The sequence below is a fragment of the Sus scrofa genome, chromosome 14 (genome assembly GCF_054392235.1).
Source record: "Sus scrofa isolate SSC_HxYL_T2T_F1_AM1 chromosome 14, Sscrofa_HxYL_maternal_Yorkshire_Landrace_v2.0, whole genome shotgun sequence".
NCBI lineage: Eukaryota > Metazoa > Chordata > Mammalia > Artiodactyla > Suidae > Sus > Sus scrofa.
Genome location: NC_139396.1, coordinates 33,038,846 through 33,053,534, shown reverse-complemented (window position 1 = coordinate 33,053,534; position 14,689 = coordinate 33,038,846). Strand labels below are relative to the sequence as shown.

The 14,689-nt window shown below is 41.2% G+C and overlaps 1 protein-coding gene across 1 annotated transcript in view; it reads right to left on the bottom strand.

Moving 5' to 3' along the window:
- The window catches only part of ELP3 (elongator acetyltransferase complex subunit 3), a 107,471-nt gene extending 94,224 nt beyond the window's left edge, over positions 1-13,247 (bottom strand). The window contains exons 1-3 of the mRNA XM_021072278.2: positions 13,155-13,247; positions 8,049-8,148; positions 4,807-4,945 (exon numbers count right to left, since the gene is read on the bottom strand). Coding sequence (XP_020927937.2) covers positions 4,807-4,945; positions 8,049-8,148; positions 13,155-13,173 — 258 coding nt within the window. The 5' untranslated portion in view covers positions 13,174-13,247. The remainder of the gene's footprint in view (positions 1-4,806; positions 4,946-8,048; positions 8,149-13,154) is intronic.
- Between the last annotated feature and the right edge of the window lie 1,442 nt (positions 13,248-14,689).

The window sequence follows — 14,689 nt, the reverse complement described above, 5'->3', positions numbered from 1 at the left end:
CCAACTAGGAACCACGTGGTTGTGGTTCGATCCCTGGTCTCACTCAGGAGGTTAAGGATCTGGCGTTGCCGTGAGGTAGGTCATAGACACAGCTCGGATCTGGTGTGGCTGTGGCGTAGGCTGGCAGTTGTAGCTCGGATTGGACCCCTAGCCTGCGAACCTCCATATGCCATGGGTGTGGTTTTAAAAAAGCAAAAAAAAGAAAAAAGAAAAAAAATGAGAAGATACTCAGCATCATGTGTCATTCAGGAATTGCAAATTACAGCAATGAGATATCACTTCATATGTAACAGAACAGCCAAAATCCAGAGCACTGACAACACCAAATGCTGGCAAGCATGTGGAACAACAGGAACTCTCATTCACTGCTAGTGGGAATGCAAAATGGTGCAGCCACTTTGGAAGACAGTTTGGCAGTTTCTTACAAATCTAAACATACTCTCACCATATGACCTAGCAATCGTGCCCCTGAGTATGTATTTACCCAAATGGGTTGAAAAATTTGTATACACAAAAACCTTCACACAAATGTTTATCACAGCTTTGTTCATCACAATTGCCAAAAACTGGAAGCAGCCGGGAGGTCCTTTAATAGGTTCACGGATAAACATAAACTGTAGCACACTCACACAATGGAATGTTATTCAGTGCTGAAAAGAAAAGAGCTAGCAAGCCATTAAAAAGACATGGCACAACCTTAAGTGTACTCTTCAAGTAACAGAAGCCAATCTGCAAAGGTTACACAACATACTGACTCCAACTGTGTAACATTCTGGAAAAGTCAAAACTACAAGGACAGTAAATAGATCAGTGGTTGCCAGAAGTATGAAGCAGAGGAAAGGATGATCAGGAGAGTTTTAGGGCAGTGAAACTATTCCATATACTACTGTATGGTGGGCACAGGACATTATGCATTTGGCAAAACCCACACAATGTACAACACTGTGAGGGACACTAATGTAAACTACAGGCTTCGGTTAATAATAACGTAGCACTATTGGTTCATCAAGTACAACAAAAGTATCAAATCAATGCAAGGTATTAATAATAAATAATAGGGCAACCTGAGAGAGGCGGAAATGAAGTACAGGGGAACTCTGTATGCATTCTGTTCAATTATTCTGTAAGCCTAAAGCTGCTCTATAAAAAAAATAAAATAAAAACAACCCAAAAGAAAACAAAAAGACAACTTACAGAATGGGAGAAAATAGTTTCAAATGATGCAACTGACAAGGGCTTAATCCCTAGAATATACAAGCAACTTATACATCCCAACAGCAAAAAAACCAACAACCCAACTGAAAAATGGGCAAAAGACCTGAATAGACATTTCTCCAAGGAAGATATACAGATGGCCAACAAGCTCAAAAAATGAATATTAGAGAAATGAAAATCAAAACTACAGCAAGATACCATCTCACACCAGTCAGAATGATCATCATTAATGAGTCCACAAATAACAAATGCTGGAGAGGGTGTGGAGAAAAGGGAACCCTCCTGCACTGTTGGTGGGAATGTAATCTGGTACAACCACTATGAAGAACAGTATGGAGGCACCTTAGAAAACTATACATAGAACTACCACATGACCCAGCAATCCTCCTCTTGGGCAACTATCTAGACAAAACTTTCCTTGAAAAAGACACATGCACCCGCATGCTCACTGCAGCACTATTCACAATAGCCGAGACATGGAAACAACCCAAATGTCCATTGACAGATGATTGGATTAGGAAGATGTGGTATACAGACACAATGGAATACTACTCAGCCACAAAAACAACGAAATAATGCCATTTGCAGCAACATGTATGGAACTAGAAACTCTCATACTGAGTGAAGTAAGAAAGAGAAAGACAAACACCATATGATATCACTTATATCTGGAATCTAATATAAGGCACAAATGAACCTTTCCACAAAAGAGAAAATCATGGACTTGGAGAATAGACTTGTGGTTGCCAAGGGGGAGGGAGTGGGATGGATGGGGTGCTTGGGGATAACAGATGCAGACTATTGCCTTTGGAATGGATTAGCAATGAGATCCTGCTGTGTAGCCCTGGGAATTATGTCTGGTCACTTATGATGCAGCATGATAATGTGAGAAAAAAGAATGTATACATGTATGTGTAACTGGGTCACCACGCTATACAGTAGAAAAATGACAGAATGGAGTTCCCGTCGTGGCACAGTGGTTAACAAGTCCGTCTAGGAATCATGAGGTTGTGGGTTCGGTCCCTGGCCTTCCTCAGTGGGTTAAGGATCCAGCGTTGCCGTGAGCTGTGGTGCAGGTTGCAGACGCGGCTCGGATCCCGCGTTGCTCTGGCTCTGGCGTAGGTCAGTGACTACAGCTCCGATTAGACCCCTAGCCTGGGAACCTCCATATGCCGTGGGAAGCGGCCCTTGAAAAGGCAAAAAGACAAAGAAAAAAAAAAAAGAAAAGAAAAATGACAGAATACTGTAAACCAGCTATAATGGAAAGAAAATAAAAATCATTACACACAAAGTAAAGAAACACATTTAACTTCTGCCAAAAATAAAAAATAAAAATAGAAATAGGAGATTTCTACTTGTGGCTCAGCAGGTTAGCAACCCAATGTTGTCTCTTTGAGAATGTCGGTTTGATCTCTGGCCTCGTTCAGGGAGTTAAGGACCCGTCGTCGTTGACACAAGCTGCTGTGTGGGTCGCATACGTGGCTAGGATCTGGCGTTGCTGTAGGCTGGCAGCTGCAGCTCTAGTTAGACCTCTAGTCCAGTAACTTCCATATGCCACAGGTGCGGCCATTAAAAAACAATAAATAAAAATGAATAAAAATAAAAACAAAGCACCACAGTAATCACAGGGAATAAAAGCATGGAGGTTAAAATGCATATAAGCCAGGGAATGACAATCAGCTGTGTACTTCTGATGTTTTCAACAAGTCACTCTGTTGACACTGCAGAAGATGGATTTATTTGGTGCAGGTAAGACAAAGTAGGCCCTTTAAGAAAGGGCTGAAATAATCTAAATAAGAAATAATAAAGGCCAGAATGTTCCCCCCAGTGGTAGCAGGAATGGACAATGCATTTCAGATCTTCTGGAAACTAAGGGCATGGGGGCACCATGAACTAAGACAGACAAGAAAGATGAATGAGCAAGTCTGAGGTTCTAGTCATACTACACTTAAGGGTGTATAGACAGTCAAAGGGGAGAGGTCTAACAGGCAATTTTTTTTTCTTTTTTTGAAACTTTTATTTTTTTTTACAGAATAAAATACATACATTTAAACAATTACATTCACACAGATTATTATATCATGGATCTTAAGAAACAGATTAAGTGACTCCCTCTAGAGAAGTGGAATGGAAAATATGCTGAGACAAATAGGAAACTTATTCTATACTTTATCCCATTTTGTATGGCTTTCATCCTTATTATTTAGTATTATCTAGCAGGTGCACCATCCAGTCCAAAGGCTGCTAAACCTGCGTCTTCCATAGAGGCAAGGCCATGCATAATGCCACAAACTGAAAATTCAAGACATCTAGAAAGCACCTTATTTATGGACACAGAAGTAAATGCCAAGAAATCAGCTAAGACTTAAAAGTGGTTTCCTGGAGGGGAAAATGGGAGGTGAGAGGTTTGGAACTATTAAATTTTCTGTAAAAGCCTTTTACACTAGGCACAAACAAACCCAAAACACTTAGGTACAAAGGAGAAGAGACCAGGACTGTGGTATATTATGCGTCAAAGTTCTGGGGGTTTAGTTAGTCATAAATGCAATAAAAACCAGGTTATATGGCTCCCCAGCAAGTGATATAAGCTGTACTTACCAGAAGTGTACTGTCCCCATCCAAATAACAGACTGGACATCTTAGATCACATCAGGAACACGGACTTCAACTCTGGGTACCACGTTTTAAGAGGGCCCAAATCCTATCAATTCCTCCCTCATATCTCTCACACTCATCCTTTTTATCCTAGAGGCCCTACACTAACTCAGGCTCTTAATGCTTCACACCTAGGTCAAACCAAGAATATCCCAGCCAGTCTTTTTGACTCCAAGCTACCTTACATCTTGTTCCCAAAATAATTTTCTGAAAATCTATTTGCTTCTGATCAGTTCCCTTTGTAAAAATCTTTCAGTTTCCTATTATCTGGCATCTCTGCAGGACATTTAAGATCTTTTACAAGCTCATCGCAAACTAACTCTTCACCCCAATTTCCTGCTGCTTTCCAAAATGAATTGTTAGCCCCAGTGGGTCTGGTACACCCGCAGCTCCCTGCACACACACCTCTCATGTCATCTTTCCCTCTGTGCCTTAGGTCCCATGCCCTTGCCTCCTTTGCTCTTCCAGCTGCTCTTCTCTGCTTACACGAGCTCCGTTTATATGCCAATCAAGCTCTATGTTTCCTCCTGGGCTTTCCCTGGTCCCTTTTACTCAGGGACATCTCTGTCCTCTGAACTCCCATATCACCCTCCATGGTGTCGAATGTTTCACAGATACCTCATATAGAATTAACTTTTAAAAGTGCCTTTTATAAAATCAATCTTCTAAGACATGACCTTAAGCTGAACACTATTTACCACCTTATGGTAGTCACCAAGCTGTGACCTACACTTTAAAGACACCAAAAACCGTAACATCAGCTACTCCTTAAAGTACAGCAAATTCTGCACATCTCCACTCCAGCATGTATCATAACATATGAATTTTATTAGTCTGAATCCCCCACCCCCACCTCATCACCTAGGTGTTAAATGGAGGCAGGAATCTGTGGCAGAACAGATACACAATCAATATGTGATGAATTGAATCACTCACCCCACTGGCAGTTCTGATGGGTTTTGCCTTTAACTTGGGGACCAAGACCTTCCGATACTGAGGTGGGACTGCAGCAATGATGTCCACCAGGCGGGGCTGCGCAGAAAGGCCATATTTGGCAGCTGTCCTGGTTTTCACCCTGAAAATAAAGCATCTAGAATTATCAAGACCACAGTATTTCACGGACAAGCTACCAAGAGGATAATCTGTAAATAACATCATCACCTCTGGTCACTCCCTATGCTTTCACTAGATGACAAGTGGCTTTAACATTTACAACTGTGAGGGAAAGAGAACAAAATCCCTGACCTCCTGTTCTCACTGTGGAGTACTAATGACTACAGGGAAGGGGCCCAGGACAGTGACACAATGTAGGTCTCCTTCACAGTAGGGCTCCAGCTTCAAAGGATGCTACCATTTTCTCTCCTGTATTTGGGATCACATCAGTTCCGTTGTGGGGGACCATTCAGTACATGCTACGATATTTAGCAGCATCCTTGGCCTCTACCCACCAGCACCCCTTCTTGTTATAACAACCAAAAATGCATCAAACATTGCCAAATATCTTCAGGGTTGATTGGGGGAGGAGGGTGCCATGCCTGGTTGCAAACCACTGTCTCAAGCCACAAAACAAAACAAAAACAATTTAAAGCAAAGCTATGCAGAACCAAACAGGAAATAAAGTATATGTTTTTCTAAGATTTTTCTAACACAAAATATTAAAGAACAGAACATAAAACATATAAATATACTTTAACAACCACACTCACTCCAAGAGAGAGTATGATCAGCACTTCAGAAGACCCATTGGTCCCTTTCTCATTGTAACCTTACCCCTCACCCCCAGAAGGAATCCTATCCCAACTAATATTCTTTGCTTTCCTCTATGGTTTTACCAGCTTCTCTTAGATTTGCGGCTGCTAGCCAAATCCTAATAGTCCCTTTCTCTTCTCATTTTAATCCATCTAGAAATATTATGGGGTGTTTGAATCATTTCAACAAATGTTGATCGAGTCTCTGACATGAGTACGGGAGACCACTTGGTATGTTGGGAGGTGTAAGCCATAGCTGTTTCATGCTTTATGTTTGCATGTTTGCACACAGGTATGCACAAAAAATCTGCCAGACATAAATATGCATGTAATAAACACACACACAACAATGAACACTTTCAGAGTTCAAGAGAGGAACTCGGTGTGTGCTGGGGAGATATTCATGGAAAACAGGCACAGAAAAAGAGAACAGGCTTCAGAAAGGCAGTGAAGACACAGAAATGACACTAAAAGCGGGCAGATGGGCTAGCTTATGTGAAGATGCAAAACCAGGAATGAACATATTTTACAAAATACAGGTAGGCCAACTTGACAGAAAGTAGGTAGTTTTCAATGTAAAGGTAGCGAAGTTTATAAAATTTGAAAAGTAAGCTGAAGCCAGACCAAGAGGCCTTACATAAGGGGCTGAGGAAGCTGCATTTAATTCCATAAGCATTGGTGTTAGGCTGAAGGTTCCTGCATGGAAATGACACGATAAAAGATGAGATGAAGGAAAATTAATTCAGCTAGACAGTAAAAGGAACTGAAAGCATAAACTACTGCAGTAGTCTAGACTTAAGTTTTAAAAGGAATGGAAGTAGGAGTCATACTGAAGAGTAGGCAAAACTTCGACCCTAATTGGACCTAAGGAAAAAAGATTCAAAGATGACACTAGAGTTTCAAGCCTGGATGAAGGTTTAAACCATTAGGCAAAGAGGACATCTGAGTAGGGGCTGGTTTTAAGGAAGATACCACTTTAGCTTTAGAGGTGCCAAATCAGAGAGAATGACAAAAATATGTAAGAAGTAGAAATGTTCATGAGAAACAAAAGATTTGAGTAATCAGGGGTATCGCCAACAAAGATAGGGAAAAAAACATGCTAAATATGTGATAGAAAAAACACATCAATAACATATAATGTCTTCAGAGTAAAGAAAGAATGGTTACTTATTTCTTTAACAAATCTTTATTGAGCACAATGTTCCAAGAAAGGGGTGAAAAACACTGCAGTATCTCAAGCAATAGAAGCCAGGGGCTGAGAAAAGGCTGTGTGTGTAGAGGTTTGACTGCTGCTGACCTGGGGGTGGTGGGGGAAAGACACTTACACCAGAGCAGACCTATATAGTGAATATACAGTAAACAAAAAGATGCAGAGAGGAAAGACCACTCTTCCTTTCTTCTCTCTTTTTTAAAATTATAGTTGATTTACAATGTGTTAATTTCTGCTGTACAACAAAGCGATTCAGTTATATATACATATACATTCTTTTTTATATTCTTTTTCATTATGGTTTATCACAGGATATAGAATATAGCTCCCTGTGCTATAAAGTAGGAACTTGTTGTTTATCCATCCCCCCTCTCCCTTTTTGGGGGCTGCATCCACAGCATGCAGAAGCTCCAGGGCTAGGGATCAAACCCTTGCCATAGCAGTGACAGTGTGTTTGGATCCTTAACCTGCTGAGCCACCAAGGAACTTTCTATTCATCCTATATATAATAGCTTGCATCTGCTAATCCCAAACTCCTGCTCCTTCCTCCCATTCCCCCACCCCCTTGCAACCACAAGTCTGTTCTCTATGATGAAAGACCACTCTTACTTGAAGATGTAATAAAGTCAAAGGCGAACATGATTGTGTAGTGGAAGTGGATGAACCTGTCAAGGAGATTCAACAGTAGGGAATGGCTGGATGAAATCAAGGGCCCCAGAGAGAGTTTTCTTGGGAGAGAGCTACCGCTTCTTCTGAGAACACAGGGAAGAGAGAAAGGATGGAAATGAGATAACACAGAAGGACAGAACCCGGGCTCTGGAGACAGAAGACCTGATTCCAAATTCTAGCTCTGCCAATCACCACTTATTTGCTGTTGGATAAGTTATTTAACTTTTCTCTGCCTCAGGGCACCCACCGGTCAAATGAGGGTGATATAAGCACATACCTCTTAACAGTTTTTGAGAGGATCAGCTGAGCTAATATATGCAATGCACTACTAACAGTGACTGCTATAGTGTAACTTCCCAAGAAATGTTAAAGCTATCAGCATTATTAAGTTATGAGACAATTCTGTCATAAATAATGACTGGACAGGGCAGAAAGCTAAAGTCTCAACTAAAACATGAAACATGAGATAGAATCAGTAGTATTTGATAATTCCAGAAAAGAGATCTACTATCCAAGAAAAAGGTTACCTTCTTTTTTATAGACTCACTTACTTATTCAGATCAATGTCTTTCCCCTGTTCATGGGCTTCAATTAGTTGCTTAATAACATCTCCTATGGTCAGCATCATCAACTCGGCAGGGCTGAGATCTCCTGGAAAGATAACATTTGACAATGTAAAAAATCATATTATTCAGTAAAAGCTTTTGAATTTATTAGCAGTGTTCCTTCCAAACTCATTCCAATATGCTAAATGAATAGCTCAAGTTCATAAGACACCAAACCCTTACTGTTTACAATTTTTTCATATATTTTATATCTTTAAAACAAACCTGGCTTCACCCATATTTGGGAAGAGCTCACTTTAGAAGCAAACATACATGAAAGAGTCAAGACAAACATGAGGAAAAAGAACCTAATCACACAGGAAAGGGCCAAAGTAGTTAAAATAGCTTCCTTTTATTTCCCGAAATTTCATTCAGATGCATTATTTCATCCAATTCTCAGAATAGAGGTAGATGGAATAGGAAGAGTTGTCTGTCTCAGGTATCCAGAAGTAGAATTACAAAGCAATGTAATACTACTTTGAAATACAAAGACGTGATCTTAACGCATCTCTAAAATATAGTGTATCCACCATCATAACCTTTTCCTGGCAACTTAGGCTGCCCTTCTTATCTAAAAGGCAACAGCAGATGCTGACAAGTTCTTACATGACCCCATCTCCTCAATTACAGCTGACTGGTTCAAGGATGGGCAGCTACCCAAGTCAGGCCAATCTAACCTCTTTCTCTCAAGACAAAAAACACCAGTCCCTCTCAGGTGATAAAAACTGAGATTTCAGCTTGGGGGCTCCAAGCAAGCAGTCCTCCTGCCTGCAAAGAAAGCTGATGTTTGAAAATAATGATGTAATCAGAGAGAAGCACAGTGCTTAGGGAGCCCTTTCATTGACTTTATCTCATTTGAAACCTCACAACAGCACTGGAAGGGAGTTACTGTTATCCCATTCTTCAGGTGTGAAAAGTTAAGGCAAGTTAAGACATCATTGTAAATGACATAGTTAAGACTCCAATCCAGGTCTTTTCTCCACAGTTTAGGTGGTTTTTTTTTCACAGTACTAAGCCACCTCTAGTTTAATGAGGCAAAGCTAACACCTACAAAACAATATGAAAGAAAAAGGAGTCTATTATAACAGAAGGCTAAATTCTTTCTAAACCCTGAAACCCAGTTCTATAAAAGCACCCGAGGAAACCTGTAACAGAGGCTGGGGGTGGTGACGGTAGAGGGGAAGCAGGAGAAGAGGGAGGGTCTCTTTGTCCATTTCAACGAAAGCAGTTAGGCTTTTATCTGTTTAAATATTGAGGTTCTGCATAAGAATTTATTTGGAGGGGAAGAGGGGACTCAGGTGATAAAAACACAGACCTCAGAGATACTGCAGGTTCAGTTTCAGACCACCACAATAAAGCAGATACCGAAATAAAGCAAATTACATGAATTTTTTGTTTTCCCAGTGCATACAAAGGTTATGTTTACCCTGTATTGTAGGGTAAATGTGCATTTCTTTTTTTAAAAAAACCACTTAATGAGTTATTGCCCAAAAATGCTAACCATCACCTGAGCCATTAGCAAATCATAGTATTTTTGCTGGTAGAGTGGCTTGCCTCAATGTTGAAGGCTGCCTACTGATCTGGGTGCTGATGGGTGGGATGGCTGTGATAATTCCTCTTTTTTTTTTTTTTTTTTTGTCTTTTTAGGGCCATACCTGTGGCATATGCAAGTTCCCAGGCTAGGGGTTGAATGAGAGCAGAAGTCGCAGGCCTACACCATAGCAACACTGGATCCAAGCCACATCTTCGACCTACACTGCAGCTCACAGCAATGCCAGATCTTTAATCCACTGAGTTAAACCCATGTCTTCATGGATACTAATCGGGTTCATTACTGCTGAGCCACAACAGGAAATCCAGGTAATTTCCTAAACTAAGACAACAGTGAAAGTTTGCCCCATTGATTGACTCTTTTTTTTCCTTTTTTAGAGCTGCATCTGCAGCATGTGGAGGTTCCCAGGCTAGGGGTCGAATCAGAGCTGTAGCTGCTGGCCTACACCACAGCCACAGCAACACAGGATCCGAGCAGTGTCTGCGACCTACCCCACAGATCAAAGCAACGCCAGATCCTTAACCCATTGAGCGAGACCAGGGATCAAACATGCATCCTCATAGATACTAATCAAATTCGTTTCCACTGAGCCATCACTGACGGGAACTCCAACTCTTCCTTTCATGAACCATTGCTTGGTGCATGCAATGCTGTTTGATAGCATTTCCCCCACAGGAGAATGTCTTTCAAATTAGAGTCAATCCCTCTCAAAACTTGCTGCTGCTTTATAAACTAAGTTTAATGTAATATTCTAAATCTTTTATTGTAGTTTCAGCAATCTTTCACCAGGAGTAGAGTCCATCTCAAGAAACCACTTTCTTTGCTCATCCATAAGATGCAACTCCTCATCCGTTAGTTTTATCATTAGACTGCAGCAATTCAGTCCCATCTTCAGACTCCATTTCTACTTCTAGTTCTCCTGCCATTTCGACATGTGCAGAACCTATTTCTTACATAATAAGACTTGAAAGATGAAATGACTCCTTGCTCCATGGTCTGCAGAATGGACATTTGGTCTCATTATACATTTCCATCAGCGCGCTTGAGGAACTAGGTACACTGACAATGAGCAGTAATATTTTGAAAGGAATATGCTATCAACAGTGGGCTTAAAATATTCAGTAAACCATGCTGTAAGCAGATGTGCTGCCACCCAGGCTTTGTTCCTCCATTTATGGAGCACAGGCAGAGTCGATTTAGCATAATTCTAAGAACCCTAGGATATGGAGAATGGTAAATAAGCATCGGCTTCACCTTAAAGTCATCAGCTGCATTAGCCCCTGACAAGAGTCAACCTGTCCCTTTGAGGCTTTGACGCCAGCGCACTGACATCTCCTCTCAAGCTATGAAAGTCCTGGATGGTGTATCTTCTTCCAATATAAGGCTGTTTCATCTACACTGAAAATCTGTTGTTTAGTGTAGCACCTTCATGAATTATTTTAGCTAGACCTTCTGGATAACTTGCTGCAGCTTCTATATCAGTATTTTGCTGCTTCCATTTTACTTTCGCATTATGGAGATAGCTTCGTTCCTTAAACCTCATGAATTAACCCCTCCTAGCTTCAAACTTAGCTTCTGCAGCTTTCTCACCTCTCTCAGCCTTCACAAAATTAAAGAGTTAGGGCCTTGCTCTGGATTAGGCTTTAACTTAAGGGAATGTTGTGGCTGGTTGACCTTCTATCCAGACTACTGAAGCCTTCTCCGTACCAGCAATAAGGCCGTTCCACTTTCTTAACATTCTATATGTTCATTAGAGCAGCATTTCCAATTCCCTTCAAGAATTTTCCCTCTGCATTCACAACTGGCTAATTCTGGTGCAAAAGGCCTAGTGTTCAGCCTAACAGCTTTTGACATAACATGCCTTCCTCACTAAGCGTAATCATTTCTAGCTTTTGATTTAAAGTGAGAGATGTAGGACTCTTTTACTTGAACCTTTAGACGCCACTGTAGGGTTACTAATTTCAATATCATTGTGTCTCAAGGAACAGGGAGGCCTGAAGGGAGAAATATGGGGGGAACTGCCAACAGGTGGAGCAGTCAGAACACACACATTTTACCAATTAAGTTCACCAACTTACACGGCAGTTATGGGGCCCCAAAACAATTACAATAGTAACATCAAATATCACTGATCACAGATTATCATAATAAAGGTAAAAATAATGGAAAAGCGTGAAATATTGTGGAAATTACCACAATGTGACACAGAGACATGAAGTGAGGAAATGCTGTTGGAAAATGGCACTGATAGACTTGCTCGCCACAGGGTTGCCACAAACTTTCAAATGAAAAACAAAATAAAAAAAAAACAAAAAACAAAACCACTATATCTGTGAAGTGCACTAAAGCTAAGTGCAATAAAATGAAGTATGCATGTAAAGATTTTTTAAAACACTTGTACAGCACTGAAGGTGTCAAGAATTAACTGAAGAAGTAAAACAGTAAGAAAAGCCTTCATGGAAGTAATCAATCACAGAGGGATTTTTTAAAGAAAAGGCAAGATTTGGACAAGCAAAACAGGGTAATCCAGAAGGAACATCTGTATGTGCAGGAGTGCTGACTAGAATAGAGGCTTTTTGACAGGGTTTGGTAAGAACAGAGTACAGGTTACACAAGCTGGCTACAAGGCAAAAGCATTTAAATAGGACACAATACACGGTGGAGAATTATATGTTCTCAAGTTTTGGGAGTTAAAAACATGAAAGTAGTATTTAAAGAAAATAAGTACAAATGATCCTTGAACAATGTGGGTTTGAACTGCGTACTCCACTGATAATGTGGATTTTTTCAATAAATATAGTATCTATATTTTTATTTTACAGATCCTTAAATTAAGTATGGGGAAGTTTGCCCTTGATTAGAGATTATAATATGTGGAATCAAAAGAACTAGGATTTGTGTCCTGATTCCATCCAAAACGTTTCGGCTTCCTGCCCTTGGGTGCTTTATTTACCAGTTCCTTCGTTTCTAAGGCAGAGACAGCAATGCTCAGATTTTCAGCTGTGCAGGGATCTGTGCCCCCCAACCCCCGCGCCGTTCAAGGGTCAACAGTGTACAAAAGAAAGAAAATAAAGATAGAAAAAATTATTCTGAAGATAAAGAGAATACACATAACCTAGATACTAAGTAGAAGGCTCCTGAAAGGCACCATTGTTGGTTTTTTGTTTTTTTTTTTATAAAGCACGTGAAATGAGTCGTAAAAACAAACGCGTTAAATCCAACTACCACGTTAACTTCTTGGAGGGCGTTCCCTGAAATAAAGCTTTTCTTGTCATTTATGCAAAAGACTGCCAAAAAGGAAGAGAAAGGATAGTCTTGTTTAAAAGGCACAACAGGTAAAAATGAGAAAGCAAGAGGCTAGAGTCCACAGATGGGCTACAGGTGGTGCGGCGACTGGGTCAGGCAGCGGATTCCCGAGGGAACAACTGGCTTCAGCACGTGACGGCCCGAGGTTCGCCCCTTCTCTACCATTCCCGCCCAGATTCCCCTCCCTTGCGCACCTTTCCGCTTCTGCCTCATCTCCCCACTGCCGTGCCAGCCGCCACCGCAGAAAAAGTATCTTCGAATTCGGACTTCAGAGAAAATCGACAGCCACAAAGCAACCCCGTCCTGTCGTAAAATGACGGTCCACGTATCGTAAAGCTGATCCCTGAAAAGGGCAAGGGTCCGCCCCGCCTCCCAGCGGCGGCTCGCGGAGCCGCAGGAGGCGGGGTAAAACGGCTCCGGAGGCAGTCGGGCAGGGGTCAAGGGCTGCAGGATGCAAGCTTTAGAATACAGTGGCAGTATAGGCATTAGAAACCTCGATGTGGTGGTCAGGGGCTGGACAAAGCTTAGGGACAGAGGCTGAGCAGGAACTCAATAAGAGGGTGAATGTGAGTGGTTTGTAAATAAAGGTGTAGATGCAGCTAGAGACTATCATTATAAGTGAAGACAAAAAGACAAATACCTTTTATGCGGAATCTAAAAGATGGTACAAATGAACTTGTCTATGAAACAGACTTACAAACACAGAGAAAAGACTTGGAGTTGCCAAAGGCAGTGGGTGGGGGAAGGGTGGATGGGAGATTGGGGTTAGTGGATGCAAACTATTACATGTAGAATAGATAAACAACAAGGTCCTACTATATAGCACAGGAAACTATATACAGTATCCTAGGATAAGCCATAATGGAAAAAAATATTAAAAAGAATATATATGTGTATAACTGAATCACTTTTCTGTACAGCAGAAATTAACACTGTAAATCAACTACGCTTTGATTTAAAAAATTAAAAAATTAATAAAGGTGTAGGAGCCCAGGGTGCATTCTGTCAGGCTGGGTGGGAATGTGAGTGAGGATCTGGGAGGAGGAGCCAGCTGGCAGAGTGAAAATTAAATTTAGAGCCAAGAAAGGACCCTGCAGGAATGAAGTAACCTATTGATCACCCTGGTCTCAAATGAATGGCACATATCAATAACCATCATGAAAGCTCTGGAGGTGTCTCCAGAAAAAAAACCCACACAGAATTCCTGGTGTGGTGCAGTGGGTTAAGGACTGTCTTGGATCTCTGCGGAGGCACAGATTTGATCCCTGCTGGGGAACGTTCATTTGCCACAGGTGCAGCCAAAACCCCCAAAACACCCAAGCAAACAACAACCCTCCCCTCCCCACCCCACCCCACAACACACACTTAAGTTTTGTAAAGTTTGGAGGCAGGACTTATGATCATGTTTTCCTGAAACCCATCCATGATTCTTTCGATTCATGGACCAGAAATTAAGAACCCCTCTCATTAACATAAAGACAGGAATATGTGCTGTTGCAATTTCTTGCTTCCCACTAGAACTGAGGTAACTCCAAGTCTTTGACTCCATCATGACCCTGAAACTATCCCGGTCAACTTTTGTGACTGCCCATCAGGACAAAAGCAGTAGTATTTATCTGTCCTTATTGTTATTCTGGTACCAAGTGGCATAAGTTAGCTACCCAGAATGTCTTTTACGAATGGACCCCACACCCTATTGGTTTTGTCTACTTTTCTCAGTCTTTTTGGT